This window comes from Malurus melanocephalus, unplaced genomic scaffold (genome assembly GCF_030028575.1).
Source record: "Malurus melanocephalus ecotype Western Australia unplaced genomic scaffold, MMel_1.1 scaffold_176, whole genome shotgun sequence".
NCBI lineage: Eukaryota > Metazoa > Chordata > Aves > Passeriformes > Maluridae > Malurus > Malurus melanocephalus.
Window position 1 is genome coordinate 1,475,463 of NW_026623408.1, and position 19,980 is coordinate 1,495,442.

Consider the following 19,980-nt stretch of genomic DNA (forward strand, 5'->3'; position numbering starts at 1 on the left):
CTTCTCTATCACCGTCCCTGCCCCGATTCTTCCCCTGTAGCCCCGGTCCCTGCCCTGCCATGCCCCTGCCCGGTGCAGTGCCGGCGTGAATGCCGGATCTGGCAGAACACACGGTGTCAGTTTTTGCCGGCTAATCAAGCCCAGTCCTCACACTCCTGACACCCTCTGTTTGTCCAACAAAACCACGAAAGCACGTCAGGGTTTTTGCAAACAGACCTTCCTGGGTGGTTTTTCAGTGATTTCAGCTTTCCAAAGTGCTGAATACTGCCCTGGGTGGCCCAACCAGCCTAGAAGTGGTATCAACTGTTCTCATACAATTTAATTTTTGTGATGCCCCTTACGTGTGGATTTCAAAGCAYTTGTACAAGAAAATTAGGCTGATCAAGACTGTACGGTCTGTCCAAAGGAGAACAAAAGACGAACTTGCACACATTCACACCTCGGGTTTCTGCTTGCTCCTGGTCCCTGATTTCTTTTGAATCCCAGCAGAAYGTTCCAGTGATTTCATTCCACTGCCTTCCAAGAGGAGGTGAAGCAGCAGCAGAGGCTGCCCAAAGAGGCTGCAGGACTTTCTTGAAGAGTCTCAGAACTTGACAAGGCACTGAGCAACTTGACTAACTTTAAACCCAGCCCTGCTTCAAAGAGGAAAGGAGATTATGGGCTCCACATGGCCTTTCCAACCTCAATTATACCTAAGATAAGGGAAATCGTCAGTATTGCAGGTAAAGGTTTACACCTGACATAYTTTAGCCACTTGAGACATATTTCAGGCCAGGATAATATGGATACTAACACCCATAAAATCAATAAATTTAGCTGATCCAGACCAGCTTGGAGTCCTTGGAAAAATACCTGGAGTRTGTAAGGGACTCCAATGTCCCCACTATGGACACCCCACCGCACTCTCAGCCAATAGTTCCACTGATACTCAACCCTGCTGCTAGTAACAGCTCCACTCAGAGACACCTTTTACAGATGCTTGAATATTTTAATAATAAAACAATAGCTGAAAACACTAGAAGATGTATTTGTCATATTATTGGCATCAYCTTTATTGCAAGTCTATCAGATTTTGGTTATCTTGTTTGTTTTTAAGCATTTATACTACATCATAGTGAAAACCTAGTATGAATACAATAACTAAACTTTTTCCATAATAAATTATTGATTCATTATTCCTTTATCAGAACAAGTAAAAAATTCAACTGAACTTCTAAGGCTGTCACTGAAAAATCAAGTTACCAAGGYTTTCACTAAAGCTTCCCACAAAAAAAAGTATAATTATCAGAAAATCTAATTTCTGCTCACTTACTTGAAAAATACACTAAAAAATTGTCCAATTGTAAATAGAAGCCAAGTTTTTTTCAATACCTATTTAGTACAACAGTGAGTACAGCATTTCTGTAACCATAAAAGATTTGCCTCCTACCAGCAGTTTAACCACACATTCACTGTTTTCTGTCACAGATACATTTTTCTGCACATGCAGCATATTTAATGCATGACAAAATATTTTACTTRCTTTAAACATTTCAATTATTAAGAGGATACAGATTCAGACACAAAAATATTAACACCAGTTTCAGACATAAAATGTTCATTTTAGCAATGTAACCTTTTCTTACAAAGGGCATAAAGCAACCTACAAAAAGTTAAATCAAAAGTTGCATAGATCAAATATTCAAGGTTAAATTAGGTTCCAAGCGAATGTAATTTTTACTGATAGAGATTTTGTTGCCTATGATAACATCACTTAAAGAAATTGTCAAATTATGGTAAATTAAGTGTACAAAGCATAACAATTCTGTCAGTTGTCACTGAARAACAGGAGTACAAGCCAACCTAAATTCTCTAAGGGCTCATGTTGTTCTGGCAATACCTCACTGTTACAAAGTCTATTCCTGAACATTCTGCARTGAAATCCAAAGCACTCTTAGATGATGTTATTGATGTCCTTTGTGGTTTTTTTTCATCTATAAAATGGAGATAAAAGAGACAATATCAAGATAAATGTTGCCCCCAAACACTGCACAATTATAGACCAGCTTTCAGTAGACAAGGGCTTGTCATTTAAATGCTCCCAAGGTCTCCAAAGCACAGAGCCATGTTTCTTGTGTGAGGGGTGCATGGATTAACTACTGGGAAACAGCTGGAGAGGCTGTCACAGACCTGCACCACAAAAGAGGCTGAACAGAGAAGAGCCCAACTTCCTGATAAACACAGGGATTAATTCAGTCATTGACAGACACTCTTACTCTCTTTGTACCCTGTCAGGTRGCACCTGGCAGGTACAAAGGTTCTCTGATATTTCCCTGGTTTAGATCTTTCTCTCCAAGCACCAGTCCTGATGGAATTACATGGGAGACCATTCTCATGGCACTGACACAAGGCACGATGCCATGGGCTGTGCATTTTGAAAGCCTGTCTTTATTTCTGCAGCTCAGTTCAGGAGCTAACAATGAAAACTGAGTTCACATCATTTCCAATTAGTAGAAAATGAAATTATGAGTACCTGCATCTGTAATCTGTAGTACTTCTTGGAAAGATCAACACTTGTCCGTCCTTTCTGGAAAGGGTAAGACCACAAAATCAAATTCCAGTGGTTGCCCATTTCTTTGACTCCTTTCAAAAGGCAGTTGATTTCTTCAGTTGTGAAATCTTTTCGGGTTCTTCTCTTTGTCAAGGGAGTCATGCTCACAGCCAGGGAATATACATCACTGCCCTATAAATAATTATTTTGGTGTCATTAAGTATTATGGAAATGTACGTACTATTTCACATGTGGAAGTAGCTTATTAGTGGCAACACAACATTTGGTACATGTTCAGAAATGGTCACACTGTTGAGGTAACAATGGCTCTTCAGGGTTTCTCCACCATCACCACTTATTGAAATACAGTATTTTCTGTGATCTTTGTTTCTGTTGTGCTTACATAGTTTACACTTTTTGTAGGTTTGTCCCTTTAGGTTTCTGTTAGTTCTATACTCTGCAAATTTTCATCAGCACAGAAAAAATCATACCTCAGATGCATCATTTTGAAAAGATGTCAGCTGAAAAATGCTGAACTCAATTCAGGGATAAATCCGTAYGACTGGAGTTGAGTCAATACAGAAATATTTTTTTAAACTAGGTTAATTTAATTACTGGTGATTAAAAAAGAAGTTAGGCAATTCATAGTGCTTTTATTCGGACATTTATAAATATGGAGTGTTTGATTAGGCTTTGCTTAACTAACCTCATCTTTGTCAAGTGAATGTGTGCTATTTTCTTCTAAGTGCTGACATTTCAGGCTGCACATCTCTTTGACTCTCTGTCTCTTCAGGTTAGCATCTTGGGTTTTTTGTAAAGCTAGGWAATTGTGAATAAGAAGGCCACTTAGTCACTTTAAACTAACTAAAATCTACTGAAAACCGAATATAGAGCTGTAAAGATTTTATTCTAATGAATCTGAGTATGTAAATGTTATTTTATTAGTAATACCTCATTCTTCTTAGATCTTTTTCTCATAATTGATATTTACACATAAGGACTACTCATGCATTGGAAGGAAATAGCAATTAATAGTATCACTGATGTTTGAGTGAATTTCTGTGACTGAAGGGAAAAGAGTTTATTGAAATTCACAGCCATTTATCTCCAACAGCAAGGGCAGGTGCTTCTCTCAATGCCCTGACCTAAATGCAAACACTGATCTTTCAGCTGCACATATTAGAAAATTGATTTTCTGGTAAGACTCACACTTTCCATATGCAGGTGTCAAGTTATAGTTGCTTGTCCACCTAGCATTTCTAYGATGTTCATCTCTCTCTGAAGTATGGTGTTTGTCTTTTCTACCTGGAGTCAAAAGAATACCTTAAAAGAAACCACAAACAATTAAAAATTACACATCCTTCTTAGGGAAAAAAAAAACAACCCAAAACCAAATCGCAAAACACAGGCTATGTTTCAGGAATTAAAATTTAAGAGAGAAGCTTTTGAGCTAYACCACTAATCTAGTCTTGGAAGAAAGACTGGAAATTCAGTTTGCTTCAGCTTACAGAAGATATTTACTTGCTAAAGGTAAGATATTGCTGTAATTGGTTTTCAAGATGAAATACATGAATTGCTTTGTTTRGTGGGTTGTTTAATTTAAAAATATCTTTGTGGCTATCACAAGACAAATGAATTAATTTCTGAATCAGAAGGGGAAAATATAAACCAATTTTAAAATCAACCTACTAGCTTTTACTGGGCATTAACTAAATAAAATAACCATATAAATAAGGCTTTTGAAAATAAAAGTACTAAAAATAAATTCCTGGTGGGAATTTCAAAATTCAAATTTCAAGTCTCTTTTYAAAAGAGAATGCATTTCAAAGGACTCCCCTTGTAGCTGTTTARCACAAACCTCAGGTCCTTAGCAGAGCTCCAAGCAGGAACAGGAAYGGATTTAATGGAATAACATGGCTGGAACTGTGTAATGGAGTGGTGCTGAACCCAGGAACAGAAAGCTGAACTCTACTCTGAGCCTGACTAGACCTCTCCATTTGAGAAATCAATGCCACAAAACTGAAATATAGCAAATGCCATGGAAATAACTCTGACATAATAATAACTCTGACAGGATTCAAAACAGAATCAACACAGCAAGAGCCAGATATTTGTAGTGAAATAATRTGTATTATACAGATTATTCTCAGAACCTAGCAGGGAAAAGAAAGGAAGGAAAAAATCCCAACATAATTTCTGTCCACAGCCTCCCATGGTAAAGTTCTGCAAATGAAGTAATAGAAAGCAACAGCTTTTTGCATTCATTTCCAAACCAAGGCCTTACTTTGGAAACTATCCTTTTTGCTCCCACAAGCTGATCCTTCTTTATGCAGCCTGTCTTTCTTCACTGGGGCCGGCAGTACTTCTGGAAAATATAAGATGAACACCAGTACAAATGCCTGTAAGTAATAACTGTTTAATTTTCAAAATTCTTCCTTTAAACCAGAAAAATATAAGATGTGCTTCTATTTAACYCATTAAGAATTTTATTTATCTTAGACCTGTAAGTGGGTAATATTAGAATGAAATTACCTTGTTATGATGTCATACATCTATTCACACTTATTTCAAATTAACACATTCCTTTCTCTTAGGACTTCACTACTTCTGGAACACAGGAGAGTCTCATCAAAGCCTATAATGAGCATCTGTCACCATGGCAAGAAATACACAAAATCCTCAAAACAAAGGTGGCCCGTTCTGATCTCACTCACTACAAATCCTTGTAAATCAAATTCCATGAGTGAGTTTAAAGATGCAGGACAATCAGAATCAGATCCAAAGAAGTTCAAACTTTTATAAGCAATTTAAAATGATGGTTCTAAGTACTGAAAAGAAAACTCCTTAATTACTCTGGTGAGCTGCAGATCTGCTGCTGATACCAGCAGCCATTTTGTAGAGCTCCCTTCGATATCTTTCCTCAGCTTCCAGGATGACTCTGTGATGGTCACACCGGTACAGGCAACTCCGTAACATATCAGTGAAGGTTTTACTGTTGCAGGACAGTCCTTCTGCTGTACAACCTGGGAAAAACAGGATACTGTAGAAATAGCAATCAGAGCTACTAAAGAAGCCACCACAAAGTTCAGTGTTTTATTTTGCTCACTCGGATCAATTTGACTTCAGGTCTTCATATTCATATCATTCTTATGTGCCTTCTTGAAAATACTTTGTATTTGCTCTCTTTAAAAAAATGTTTTCAATGTTTTATGGCATCAAGTAATATAACAATTGAACTCCAGAAGTACTGAACATAGCATGGATCCTTAGAGATTCCTTACAGAAGTCAAAATATTAATGGGACAGGAAGACAGGTGCCTCAGTTCCATTTACACAGTTATCCAAGAGCCTATATATATATATATATATATATATATATATATATATATATATATATGTATAAAAATACACACTGTATACTATGTACCATATATATATATATAAACTTTGTGTTGTAACAGTACCTGTATTAACCTGGATCAATGCTTAGTCTAGCTTAGACATGAATTCCCTCCCAGGAAGGCTTCCTGTTTATTTTTGAGCACCCTCCTAGGGTAATTTCTGGTTTAGTTATTCTTGGATGCTCTCACAATTMAGTTACATCAGCTGAAGGAGAACTTGCATGAGGAATCATAGAAGGGCACAAGTTCATATCTGAAACATTCTACCATAAGATAAAGCAGTGCTAAAGCTCAGGTTGAATTTAGTTTGACAATTTGGATAAAAATAATTTTCAGAGGTGGATTTGTGGGCTGCTTTGGTGTTTGCTTGGGGTTTTGTGAGTTTTCATTGTTGTTTTGTTGGATTTTTTTTTAATAAATATTGGCTTGATTAAAAAATTCATGCACAAACCCTGAGTACCAGCAGCATTCCTATGACCTACTGATGGAGCATGTTGAGGAAGTAGAACCTGGGGTAACTGAGGGCTGCAGTCATGGATTACCATAAAACTGCCTGCCTGTATTTAATAGCAGGGAGGCAGGGAACAGAAGGGCTACAGAACAGTTAGGAGGCTTAGCAGGAGAATAAATGAGGAAAATGGCAGGGCTATATCCTCCACCTTTACAATCAGAGAGAGGAGGAAAACACAGCTCAAGTATTCTAATTATTGRGTCATCTTTAAAGCTACTTTATGTTCTGTTTGTTAGCAAACCCACATTATTACATGGACCAAAACTGCACTATGTCAGCTTWATTTCAATATTTATAATTTATTTTTGAGGTAGAAAAAAGAAAGGAAAGGAAGCAGGTCAGGTTTTATCATTACGTAATAGGTAATAGAACAGATGTGTTACAATTTCTGTAAAGTCAATCCCCTTACTGCATTGCTGACTCTTTAAGGCTTCTTCTGTAGTCTGGAAATAAAGRCCTAAGATGATATTTACCTAAACACCTTAAATCTGCCATTTTCTGGGATGAAGATGTAGCTGAAGTACTTCTGGCTTTTTCCRTTTTCTCTGAGCAGAATGTATGTCGATCTAAATGGGGGAGGCAAAAAGTCACTAAGAAAATGTAACCTCTCTTTTGCCATGGTAATCATGCATCAGCTTATTTACATTCAGCTGCATTTTCTATTTGCAGATTATTAAACTTTTATTAACATAACAGCAGAAAATTTAAATTAAATTCCTCAAGTTAAATGCATCACATTTACATTTTTGTAATTCCAGAAAAACCATATTCAATTCAGTGTTTTTTCATCACTCTGCCAAAGAAAATTACTTCAGTTTGAATCCAGCAAATTAGCCCCGTAAACCCTATTGCTTATCTAATCCCTAAAAACTTTATTTCTGTTTGGAACCAGATGCTGAAAAATATGAAGTCCTGGAATAATACATACTCTCAGTATCAATAGGGTTAACCTAGAGATCAGCTTGTCACCTTTAAAGCTCACATTCTGGCAAATTCTAATCTAATGAATACTTGTTAATTTTATAAAGCAACAGGAAACTAAACAATGAACAAAAATTTTATTGAACAGATCCCGGTTTTGAAATAAATGTATCAGACTTAGATAAATGTAAATCTAAAAAACGTTTCTATTAAACACATGTTCAACCTGGAGGAGCAGCATCAGACAAATGTCAGWCTCACAGGCAGGTTCTATCCTCAGCCTTACAGGCACAGGGCCAGACCTGCATTTTCMTTTTGCTGCTTTCACTGGTCAGTACAGATTAAAGACTAAGCTTAATCTCTACATTCATTTGAAYAGTTAAAATCAATTTAATAAAAAGAACACTAAAATATGTGTTAGAAGAAAAGCAGAATGAATGTTCTGGAAAAATTGTGCACAATATAAAATTCCAACACTATTCAAACTAGTTAAAGGGAATTACACATAATGCACTCTCTGTCATTTAATGATACATAACAAGTGATAAAAAGTAGTGATAAAAGTACACAAAACCAATTAAAATCTCATTAAGAACAAAATCAGCTAAGAAAGGAGTATGTATAGATATTTGTACCTGATGTGCATGACTGCCTCATATTTCTAACAGTCTCTGCTGGTTGTTTAAATACCTGTTCACTGAGAAGGTCAAAATGTGAACAAATTAAAAACTAAAATGTCACAAGTTACATTTRCCTGTAAATGAATACACACATTCCAAGGGCACAACAAAAATACATATTAAATATATAAAAGATAAAACTCTGAGAAAATTATTCTAATTAACCCAAGTTACTGGACTTATGGCACCCAGCAAGTAATCACTGCATGTTAAAACCTGTTACCAGAGATCTGAYTGGCATTCCTTTCAGTCTGTTCAGCAGGGAATGCAGACCATTCAAGGGGTGCTGGTTTCCMGAGTAATTTGAATTCTAATTTACAGAAAGATTATTTAGTGCACATAAAGCTTTCACAAAGCTTTCAAAATGCTGTAGCCCTCACTATTTGTAGCAAAAGCTCTAAAAGATAATTACTTTTCTTCTTTTCTTACACTGATTAACTTCTGTGCAACCAACACACTGTTATGATACCCTGATTGAGCATTTTTGTGTCACTGACTCCCTCTGAAAGCTGCAGGAGCAAGGAGACTGATCCACRGTTACCTTTCAGTAACTCCTGTGTTCACACAAATATATAAAAATATATATAAAGAGGGTGGGTTTTTTTTATGATGTCTTAATAGTTTTGTGCTTCAGAGCCCAGAACAACAAATCAAGAAACTGTGAAATTATGCTAACCAGTAGCAAAGCAAACTTTACCTGAATGTACTCTAGAAAATATCCAGGCTCAACGAATGACTAAACAGGGCTGTTCCTTTTTCTTCCCATGCAGGGAAGCAATGGAATATAAGGGGAGAAAAGCAGAGGTGCAGAAACTTCTTTCCCTATTTAGCAAACACTACAAAATTTTTCTGAGCAGTTCTCTACCTTGCAGTAGAGCAGTTGTTTTYCTTGTAACTGCACATTACAGAAATCATGGTGGTTTGGTCCAAACCAACAGGCCAAATCTTGATCTGTTACATCAGTGAGAACTTTGGGGCAAAAGCCATGGATGGTTTTCACCACTGTGCTGAAGGCACTCAGACAGGTCCTAGAAGAGGCTCTTTGTACAACACCACCACCCAGAGAAAGAGATCAGGAGCTTTTGTTACTACAACAYCTATAAACTTTGATCTGTGATCTCAAAAACACATCCACAGAATATTCTCTAGTGGGCTACCTAAAGGCTATATCTTTYCTCTAGAAGAAAAAGATAGAATTAGATAACTTAAAAGGCTGATATTCAGCTTGAAAATTGCTAAAGGAAAACARTATTTCTGCTGAGGTATAAGATTCTTACCCTGCTTGAAGACCAGATGGATTTTTTACACAAGCAGTTTTTCCATTTATACTGTGACTTCGAGATCCACTGTCTGTTTGCAGCTCATGAACTGAACATGGAATCTTCCTCTGTTCAGTTTGTCTGGCAGAAGCTGCATCCACAGTGCTCACTGTTTCATTTCTTCGTGGAGCAGAACTTACAGATGGAGCAAGAACCTGATCATTCAACTTTGAGGCCAACTGTGGGCAATATAYTTGTCCATGTGCTCTTTCTATGTACATTTTTGGATCAGCAGGATTTACTTCACAGGATTTTAATGCTCCAGAGTTGGCTACTGAAGATTCATCTACAAGTATTTCTCCTTGCAATCTTTCCTGTATTGAAAAATACTGGTTAGTAACTATATGAGCTCTATAAAAATGTTAAATCTAGTAACAGGATTGACTAGATAGACTAATCTAAATCTGAGGGTAAAGCAAATTCCAGAGAAGCTTCAGAAAAAGCCTTGACTGAGCTGAGAGCCAACAAGAATGCTACTGAAGGTGCAGAAGGGGTGTTTATTAAGTGCTAATTTCAGGCTGAARCAATGAATTTGCTACTAATGCAAGGCACTGTTGGAACTTAACAGCCACTTAAATAACTCATAAATTTGCTGTCCCAAACTCACAGATACTTTGCAACTTTARAGCACAAGGAAAATTTGAAACAACTTTATCTCAGCTTATGTTCACATTCTCCTTTATCATCTATCCCACCACAGCTCTACAACCCTGAGCATTTCATCCATGCAAATATTAAAATTACAGGATTGAATGTCCAGCAATTAAAAATAAATTCAACTTCTCCTSTATCTTATAGAAAATCTGATTTCATAATAAACTAGAATACTTCATAAAATACAGWTGCCTTCATTCTCTGCACAGATGTAACTTGGTCTTTTCTACAATAATGACAAAAGTTGAAGGTTGTAGTTTCACAAACATCCAATGTTTTTCCTGTTATTTTTGCTCACATWGAAATTATCTTAGGAGTTTTCTTTTTCTTTCTCCCTAAATGCTGGAAAGATGTGATTAGCTTTATCCTGTTTTGGTAAATAGGCCAACCTCATCATGCTCTTTTTCAATCGAGTTTATTCTGTGTAAAATCTCTTTTGCTTTCTTCCAGTAGTCTTGGAGACATCCTTTTCTGACTTGCACGTCCAGTTCTTCTGTGTTGTTCACATTTAATGAGTTACCATATAATTTCAGAGACAACTGTTCAGCTTTATAAAATATAGAATATTAATATTTAGAACATTATCAATTAATATTTTAAAAGAACTTMTTATATTTTATTATGATGAGGAACAGCCCAAATAAATTAATGCAAAATATAATCTTCAAATAATAATTTTAATGAAGTATTATACATTAATATTAACACACTTGAAATATAAGCTGCAGTCACAAGAGGTGAGCTTGCAGTTGTGGTTACTATATACTGTTTGCACAGTGATGCTGAGAAAAAAAATTACTTTTCCATTGACTTAATCCTAACTTTAGGGGTTCTTTACCACTATGACTATTTGCTTTTTACAAAACAGTTCCATATTATGGAGTCTAAAAGTCCCCACACACCCTCAATCTTAAATAAACCTCTCAGTTACACTTTAACCATAAAAATGTAGATACAGGTTTGTTTTTTCCTAATTAGCAGTTGTACACCCTCCATGCTGTAGAATTAGAAGACAAGGTCTCTCTGTTTCCTTGGTGGTATTGTAGAGATAATTAATAGAAAACTAAAATAGAGGACCCAAAAATACACCCTACTTCAGAAAAAAAAAATCAAGATTTCTTAATATTAGAAACTAAGGTATCCACAGTGATTTCAGATTTGATTATCTACCGGTTTCTTCTCTCTCTGTAGAGGTACATCCCCAGGAGGAGAGTATCCATTGGGTATTAAATGACAATGTTAGCATTTTCCACAGATTTTTAGATGGGGAATCTTTTAAGAACTGGCCTTACATGGACAGGTTTCACAGATGCATTATTGGAATATTGTTGGAATTTTTACTTTTTTTCTGCCAAAATCAGTCCTTGATGGCAAATAGACAACTTTCTCTGCCGAAAACAAACATTTCTTGGAGTACACAGAATTACAAAGCTGCCACAGTTAAAACCACAAAGGAAATCAGCAGAGTACAGAGATGGAAATAATCAGTGCCATTTTAAAAGCATTAACAGCAAGCTTACTCATTTGTTTGCAGTTCTGCAGCACAAAAGTAGCAGCTTTGATGAGTTCCTCATCCTGAGATTCTGTCAGTGCCTGGATCATAAGTGGCAGACCATTGTTCTGAACCAATTCACACTGGTTTTCTTCTAGAACAGGACGTGGTGAAGGAAAATAGCTAGGTTTGAGCCTCAGACACCTTGACCTTACAGCAATTTTAGGAACTAACACTAGCAACTTTCTCTAAGTTTCTGTAGAAAAACAATTTTCATTACAGACCTGAGCCTGCTGCAATGACCCAAAACCCAGCAGGAGAGCTCTACATCACACAGGATGATTTGACCAGAACTCAGATTTCTGTGAGGAAACTGAAGGGTGACTGAGACAAATTATATGATCGAGTTCCAAAGTCATTTAATTGTAGCCTAAAATATTCAAATAAAGACTTCTGTATTTCTTTTCTTCYATTAAATACTCTTGAAGTAGATACTGTATATTTCTGTAAGCCCTGAGATGCAGAAATATCAAAATCCTAAGTTTAAAATTAGCAAAACTRTAATAAAATTAGTAATTTAATCCTTGTCTAGCCAATCTTTTCYTCCTTATTTACTAAGTAATTAGCTAATTTTTTATTGTGATCTCATTTGCATATTTATTCATAAAACTGATAACTTGCTAAAAATAGTTCTTTTTTCCTCTTAAAAATTTAAATGTCAACCTTTAAACGTCAGAAATTTAAATGTCAAACAGTGCTGACATTTTAAAAAAAAACTTTTTTTGTTGGTTTAATTGTATTTCTATTCAAAACACATTTTCCACTAAGACTTGTTTCAATTAATTCTTCATGAAAAAAGTCTTTAAAAATAGATTTATGACCTAYTGAGCTAATTATTGAACATGTTATTGGCATTCAGAGGATAATAATGAGAATTTCTGAACATAAACCCCTTTTCTCAATTATCTGAACATACATGAGAAAAAAACAGTAGTACAAATGAACCTCTATGTCTATTTGCTTGTGCAACCATAAAACACCAACTGAAGTGTTATATTTTTACCAGATATGCATAGGGAAGCCCTGAGGAACACCACAAAAACATTTCAGAGCTACCTACTGCTTATATTACTTCAAAACCAATGTATTACATGGCTTTTACAAATATTCCTAGCCTTGTAAGCAGTGGCAGAAGTTGTATGTAGCCAACACCATTAAAAAAAAGCTCAAGACAACTCAAATGTTATGTCTGGATTGCAGCAGTTTTCAGGTCTGGATTAATTTTACCCTGTGATCCCTAAGCCCAGCTCTGGATTCTTCCATAACAGTTACTTTTTCAAAGGACTACCTGCTAACAAGATATAAATTTTCAAGATGGAACATAATAGAAGACTTTTTTTTTTCTGAGTATTAACATAATATTATATAGTAGAACTCTCCCTCATGTTCCAGTCTTGATGAAGTGACACCACTGGAGGARTTAGTGTATGAGAACTTAGAAGAAGCTTACAGAAAGAAAAAAGAAAAAGTACATCTTACCACAAACTTCAGTGCAGTGTCCAAGTGTTAGAATAATACTGACTTTTTCTCCTGTGTTCAGTGTCTCATTGGACAGCAGCTTCAGCAGCTCTGACACRGTGTGATACTTTGCCAAAACAACACCCATGGCAGCTGTTCGTTAAAGACACAAAAATAAACCAGATAATAAGTGTATGGGCATCATCCAGTTATAAAATGCTGCTCTTTCAGGGAACTCTACAGACTCCTCAAAGCCTTGGGCCTGCACAGCCCTGCTCTGCTCAGAGAGCCTTTAACACTTCAAACAGCCACATACCCCCTGTGCTGCTCCCAAATGCAGCCCTGCCCTTCCTCCYACACTGTGCTCCATGGAGATGAGGCAGAAGATCTGATAAACAAGGACTTTGCACTCCACAAGCTTTGGACATTCCTGCTGAGTTTCTCAACATCGGTATAGAGCAAGACTGAGTTGAATAAGACTTGACACAGAGTATCTGCCACAAAAAGTGCAGAGGGCAAGCCCTTCCTGAACCTGGGAACACCACTGCTAGTCCATCCATGCTGAGACCTCATCCCGTCATGCACCAACCTGCTTGAAACTACACTCAAAACCAGTGCAGGTTGATGCTTTCAAACTTTTGTGAACTCCCATTTGAAGCCCTTATGGCAGAAGCATCAGATATAACAACCATGGCCACAGCACAGGTTCATCAGGATCACAGATTTCTCCAGACCTTCTGATGGATTACAGGAGACCTCATTAGGGGAGCACTACCCAGCAGCAAATCAGAGCAGAGGTGTGTTGTGCAGAAATACCACATTTATTCAGCTCCACCTCTGAGATACTAAAGCTTCCTAAAGCTACAAAATGTATTATTTAGGCATAGGCCCAAATCCAGGACCCAAATTGCCTGCCAGATCCAGTGCTCAGCTTTACTTACCCAGGACAAGCTGTAGCATCTTATTTTTAATTTTCAGTAGGGTTTAAAATTCACTGTTTGTTTTAGCAACGATGGGAAAGTAATCCACCTCAGATGATCTGAATCACTCCCCATTTACACCTCTGAATTTTAAAAAACTCTGCAATATCCACTGGGATGCATATAACTTAATTGCCTTTTAGCATCCATTTATATAACTTTTCCACCAACATGAGACTTTGAAAATTGCATTTTAACATTACTATAGATAAAAAATATCTTTTCACTCACAGTAATTAGCAATGCAGGCATCCAGAGTCTTTGTTACTACCACTGCAAGTTTTGCGCTGCTGTGACTCGAACAGGAATCATGCATAAGCTCAAGGAGAACTTTGGCTAATGTATCCAATCCTCCAATAGAAACAAAATATTTCTGCACATATGCTTAGTGAAAAAAAGAGAAAATGTGTTCTAAGCAATAAAGTTCGCAAATTATTTTAGTATTTCACCGAGTAAGTTCATCACAGCTTTTCTGTGCATGTATTAGTTATTAAATTCCTTAGACAACAGAAGCTGGACACATATTAATCTCAAGAAATGTCATAACTGCACATAAAATAGGTCCTGGAAACAATGAACCTAATATACAAATGTCAAACATTCTGCCCAAGTTCTACCTAAGTCATTGTTTTCAGTCATGCAATAATGACTTTTATTTAGAAAACACTTTTAATCAAAAYAGCTCGCAAATAGTTTTTAATGACCATATGAAATATAACCAGTTTGTGGCTAACKGAGGATTTAAGCACAGTGTAGTCTAAGTAAAGATGGTGGAACACAGCTGTAAAAGTTGGAAGAATAGCAAATGAGTTTCTAGAGACTGACAAGAAAGAAAGAAACATTTAACTCTCTAATTAAGATGTTTATAACAAATYGCAAAACATGTAAAGCTTGAGCTGCACTTACAGTTATTTGCAACTGTGAGACTCAGAAATGAACAAATGGGACGAACTATCTCAGGCTTTATGCAATTCTCAAGCCACTTTCTGGCAAAGGGAAAAACTGAACAGCAAATGTTTTGATTATCTTCTGGAAAAATAAGAACAAAGAATCCCAAATCAAAGAGTAATGAAATGAAATTTCAGCTGAACAGGAAAAATGGAATCAAAGTATTGTCAATTTGGAGAATAAATTTAAACTTCCTTCACGATTTTTAGAGCAACACATACCATTCTGAGGGTTGTTCACACAGGCACAGAGAGTGCTGCACACTGAAGACCAGAGCTGATAGCAGGGATCAGTATTTTCATCTGACAGATCCTCCTCAGAGGTGGAGAGAGTTGTTCTGTTAAGGACAATRCAAACAAATCCCAGATAGTCAAGGAAACAGAACTCCTAATCAGTCCATTCTTTGCCTGTTTGAATTGCAACTATTTGTGTACCTGAATAACTGCAGCAGCAGGCTGATGCAGCCTGTATCTCTGACATAGGTTTGCCCATCTTCTAAAAGAGAACACACACAAGACTTCTGAGACAAATGCAATTGGAGACAAAATCTTAACATCAGTTTACATACATACATTTCTTAAGCCCATATCCTCCCCAAAAGTAAACACAAAATCACATCTACATATTGGTAAAAACATCTTTCTATGTCTGTTTTTTCTATACACTCRCAGAAACTACAGGTTTGCATTTGCAAACTATATTTTTAGAACTAAACCACATTCTGCTCTTTAAGGAAATCCCAGTGAGTTATGACCTACTTAAACAATTCAGGTTCAGTTACATGCAAGCATGCATCTTCATAAATTAACAAAACTTTACTTATTAAATGTTCCAAATTTTGTATTACAGATTGGCAAATAGAAAAAGAGTGTTGTTTTAACACAGAAAAGAAGCCAACTTACTATTATTTGAAACCAGTACTAAAATGACATAAACAGACATTCTTTTCAAGTTCACACCAGAATCCTTTTTCATTAAATATAAAATGAGGTCTTCAAATAATGCAGAAGTACACAAAGTCTGTTGACAATACACTGAAAACAGAAAGTGAAAACCATTAAGTCCTAAAGCCAGCCATTAATAATCCCAAATTGTTAAGTGTCAGTTGTGGCCAGTCTGTGGGGAGTGGAGACAAAACAGGACTAATGGGACTGTGAAGTGACTGAGGCTTCCCCCTACAGTGAGTTCTACACCAACCAGGACCTTGGCAAGCTTTGGAACAATCTATAGAACGTTTAACTCTTGCTGCTTAGGAAGAAGGGAAGTACAGGTGCCTGGTAACTTAAAGAGATGCTGTGTGCACAAATCAACAAGGTATTAATCGAATCCAGGTATGGACAATGGAACTGGGGCACCCTTTATTGTCCCCTATATTGCTCCAACTGGCAATCTTGTAGTCTTATATTGTGAGACCACAAAAAATGGAGACAAAGCACAAGCACAAATAAGGACAGGGGGTTATAACTAGCTCAGAAATATAAAAAATATTATTTCTGCTTACCATTACTCTCTATAATAATCCCCAATGTAAATAAAGCTGCTTCCTTTACTATGCAGTGAACACTCGACTTGGCAAGGTCATTTATAAACATCAAACCACCAATTTCTCGCAAGTATTCGCTTGCTTCACCTGCAAGAGAATAAACCAAAAATTTTTGCTTTTGTTTACTTGCAAAATGAAAGCCTTCAAAAMTTTTACAACATCTCAAGCCTTATATTCTTTACACAACATATTTGCATTGATCACCAGCTTCCCAACATACCTGGTGAACTTAAATGACTACACGGTTTCTAAGGAAAAACATTTCTTACTGTTTTGTTGACAAATGGAATAGATAGTGATCAAAGCCTCTTTCTGAGACAGAGGGCAGTCCATCTGATATTTAAGGCATTCAAGCAGTAAATTCAGATCTGTTTTCACATCTAAGAGGAAACACAAAAMTGTCATTAAAATGGTTATATTTTCTGTATATTAATCTATTCAATATTAAAATAAAACAGTCCAAAATGTAGTATGTACATGTATTTAAAAAGGAGGGGAAATAGTGAGCCAAAGTGGAGCTACATCACTTCTATTCACCCATAAACAACAAACATACTTAACCTAGAAATATTCCTGTCCATAGTTTGTTATTTAAGTGTGATTTCTTCTGTCAGAGTAACAGCCTCTCTTTATTTCTGGCCTTTAATTACCAATAAGTTAGTAAGTGTGATATAAACTGCTAACTATTAAATTCACAACTGCTAGGTGCATTAAGTGTAAAGTTAAAGTATTCAGAGTGAAAATACAGTTTGAAATTTACAGAGTAGTAAGGAAAGAGTCCAACAGTACAAGGCTGCTTCACGGTACTGAGTTACAGGAGAYATAATCAAGCACCACAACAGTAGAACCTTCAATCAGGTGGTTAGAGAGGTAACACAAAATATTCTCTGGGCACCTACATACAACCCTAGGTGGGTAAACAAACTTGCAAAATCTGTTTCTTATTCTTTGGAGTATAATCGAAAGATTTACTTGATAATTATTTGTAATAGTACACAGCAGGTATTGTATATTGTAAACTCTTGTGAAGTTTGGGGTTTCTTAAATAAGTTAAAATACAATAGAAATGAGGATAAACATTAGCAAATTAAAAAACAGAAGTGACTTTGTGGTGGTATGCTTCACTACTTTAAAGTTTGTCATTGGATTTAGCCTTTATGTATCCAATACAGTATGCCAAAATTTGGCAACCAGGAAAAAGAACATTTTCCCAACACCTCACCACCCCATGACAGGCCTATCACAGTCTACTAAAYCTTTGTAAAATTGATGCAAATCATGACGAATTATATCTTACCACACTGATTTTTCTGCATGTTTTGAATGCTCATTTTTGTTTTATCTCTGTCTTGTTCTGTAACAGCAAGGAAAAAGTGATTTTGTTTCTGTTCAGACTAGYAGTATTTATAACACATGCAGTATAAATCACATAATTTCTCTTAAAATGCACTCTTTCCAGTATCATGCCTTTACTCTATCATCTTTCACACACACAGAGTTTAATGTATTATTGCATGGCAAATAATTTCCAAATATTTGGAAATTTCCAAAATATTTGGAAAYATTTTATTGCAGTATTTTATAATAACACTGCATTTGTATCTACTGGGCTATCATCCTTTGAAAGTGGACATTTTGCAGAAATTGAGGCATTCCATGTTACCATTGAGGGGCACTGTCAACATCCCTGTCAGTAAAGAATATCCCCTGCTCTGTGGCCCTGATCATAATGAAGCTGATCCAGTTTTCCTCACAATAGTGAGGCCAACATTGCCATCAGCCAGCAACTGGCACTAAGACCAAGGAATGTCACTTAGGGGGTGAACACTACAAAACACTCAGCCTCCTACTGCTCAGTGAATCACTAAACCATCAGCGTTGTGCTAGTGGTACTGACCAAACCAAAGACAATGAGCTCAAACTGAGACATTATTCCTTAAACTAAGAATTTATTTTAATTCACCAAAGACATTTCACATTACATGAACCATGTAACCCACAAAACCCCACAGCATTGATTCTTCACAAACCCACTGTGGCAGCCTCTGAGAGTTGAGCAGCAGAGTGACATTCAGGTTTGGAGGCAGAAAAGATGATCCCTCAAACGTGCCCCAAGTTCCAAACACAAAGGGTTTATGTAAGCATCACAGTAACTAATTGTAATTTCTCAAATAGTTACTTAGCTCCAGGTAGAAACTTTAAATCAATGGTGAATCCAGATTAATAATGGATTAGTTTTCCTTCTCAAAGTGGAGCGAAGGCTCTAAGCAGTATCAGTGTCATCTTAATGAAGACAGCCAGCCCTGCTTTCTGTTTAGTTATTGATTGTCCCCATTCCTTTACAASTTCCATTAGAGAGGGGAAAATTTAGAGTTCATCTCCCTTTAGCCTTTCAGAAGYGATAATTTCATTTTCCAGTAAATCCAACCCTGCCACAACAGGGAAAGCTTGCAAGCCTTCCTCACCTTTTTTCCCTACTGCTATCACCCTGCCAGCCTAAGAGAAAACAAGAACCATGCCAGCAAGAGGAAGGCTATAAAAATGAGTTCACTCTGGAGCAAATTGCATTTCTGAAGAGTTTAATTTAATACATGTTTATACAATTATACAATATGGTTTTAAAACTGTATACAAGGATAGCTCTTGACCTTACCTGTATCTTTTATTTTTCCAACCTACACAGGGTACAAAAAATAGTATTTATAAACCAGCCTACATTAATTAGATGCAAATAGCTCACCTCTATTGTGGCATCACAGGGCAAAGGTGGAAAGACAAGCAACTAGATTTGCTTCAACAAACATCTGGCAAATATTACATATAAAACAGATTACCTCTTCTTCAGTTAAGGAAAATAACGCMGTAACAGCCCTTCAAACCTCAAAAATCACTCCTAAAGAAGTGTAGATCTGTCAATGTATGTTTTCACCAGTACTAAAGCACATGGCTGGTAYGGTCAGCAGATCTGACAGCCTCGGTGATATTTACCCTTTGAAACCCAGGGACCAAACCCCACAATCAGGAGAAGTCCGGATTGTTGGCGTCCTGTGGAAAGCAAACCCCCCAGCAGCAGCTGAGGCCGTGAGGACGCCATGGTGTGGAACAGGACTGGGAGGTGTTCTGGCCTAGTTCAGCTCCCTCCCACTCCTCCCTCACATGAGCCGTGTGTGATTTACAGCTCATTATCAGAGCTCCACTTTGAAGTTTTAGCAAGCTCTCCAGAGCAGCCCAAATATAAAAAGGAAAGAATATAACAAAAAAATTAAAAATAAGGGGGGTGGGGGAGGGCAACAGTCTAAAGATGAAACAGCAGCTGCRTTCTGTGGGAGGGCTGGGGAGAACCGAAGGGGTGGGAAATGGGGCTCTGCTCAGGTACCTGAGATCCGGCAGCGCGGATGTCTCCGGGCAGACCCCGAGGCGAGGCCGGTCCCGGCTGGGAGCGCTGTCCGCCGGGCTGAGGGGAGGGAGCTCCGGGCTGAGAGG

General features: G+C 36.9%; 1 protein-coding gene across 2 annotated transcripts; it reads right to left on the minus strand.

The window, feature by feature from the left end:
* Positions 1 to 210: 210 nt before the first annotated feature.
* Positions 211 to 19,150, minus strand: TERB1 (telomere repeat binding bouquet formation protein 1). 2 transcript variants are annotated; one of them, XM_057372669.1, is made up of 20 exons: positions 17,795 to 19,150; positions 16,767 to 16,877; positions 16,456 to 16,584; positions 15,857 to 15,988; positions 15,389 to 15,449; positions 15,176 to 15,291; positions 14,913 to 15,035; positions 14,238 to 14,390; positions 13,048 to 13,179; positions 11,537 to 11,662; positions 10,406 to 10,563; positions 9,321 to 9,676; positions 7,999 to 8,060; positions 6,916 to 7,008; positions 5,383 to 5,553; positions 4,815 to 4,895; positions 3,740 to 3,853; positions 3,237 to 3,349; positions 2,513 to 2,722; positions 211 to 1,973 (listed from the first exon to the last, which is right to left on the minus strand). In XM_057372669.1, the coding sequence occupies exons 1-20, from the start codon at positions 17,826 to 17,828 to the stop codon at positions 1,944 to 1,946; spliced, it is 2,505 nt and encodes an 834-aa protein (XP_057228652.1). In that variant the 5' UTR covers positions 17,829 to 19,150; the 3' UTR covers positions 211 to 1,943. The 2 variants fall into 2 exon arrangements, with proteins under 2 accessions (XP_057228652.1, XP_057228653.1); XM_057372670.1 differs by lacking the exons at positions 211 to 1,973; positions 3,237 to 3,349 and having other exon boundaries at positions 2,655 to 2,722.
* Positions 19,151 to 19,980: the final 830 nt, after the last annotated feature.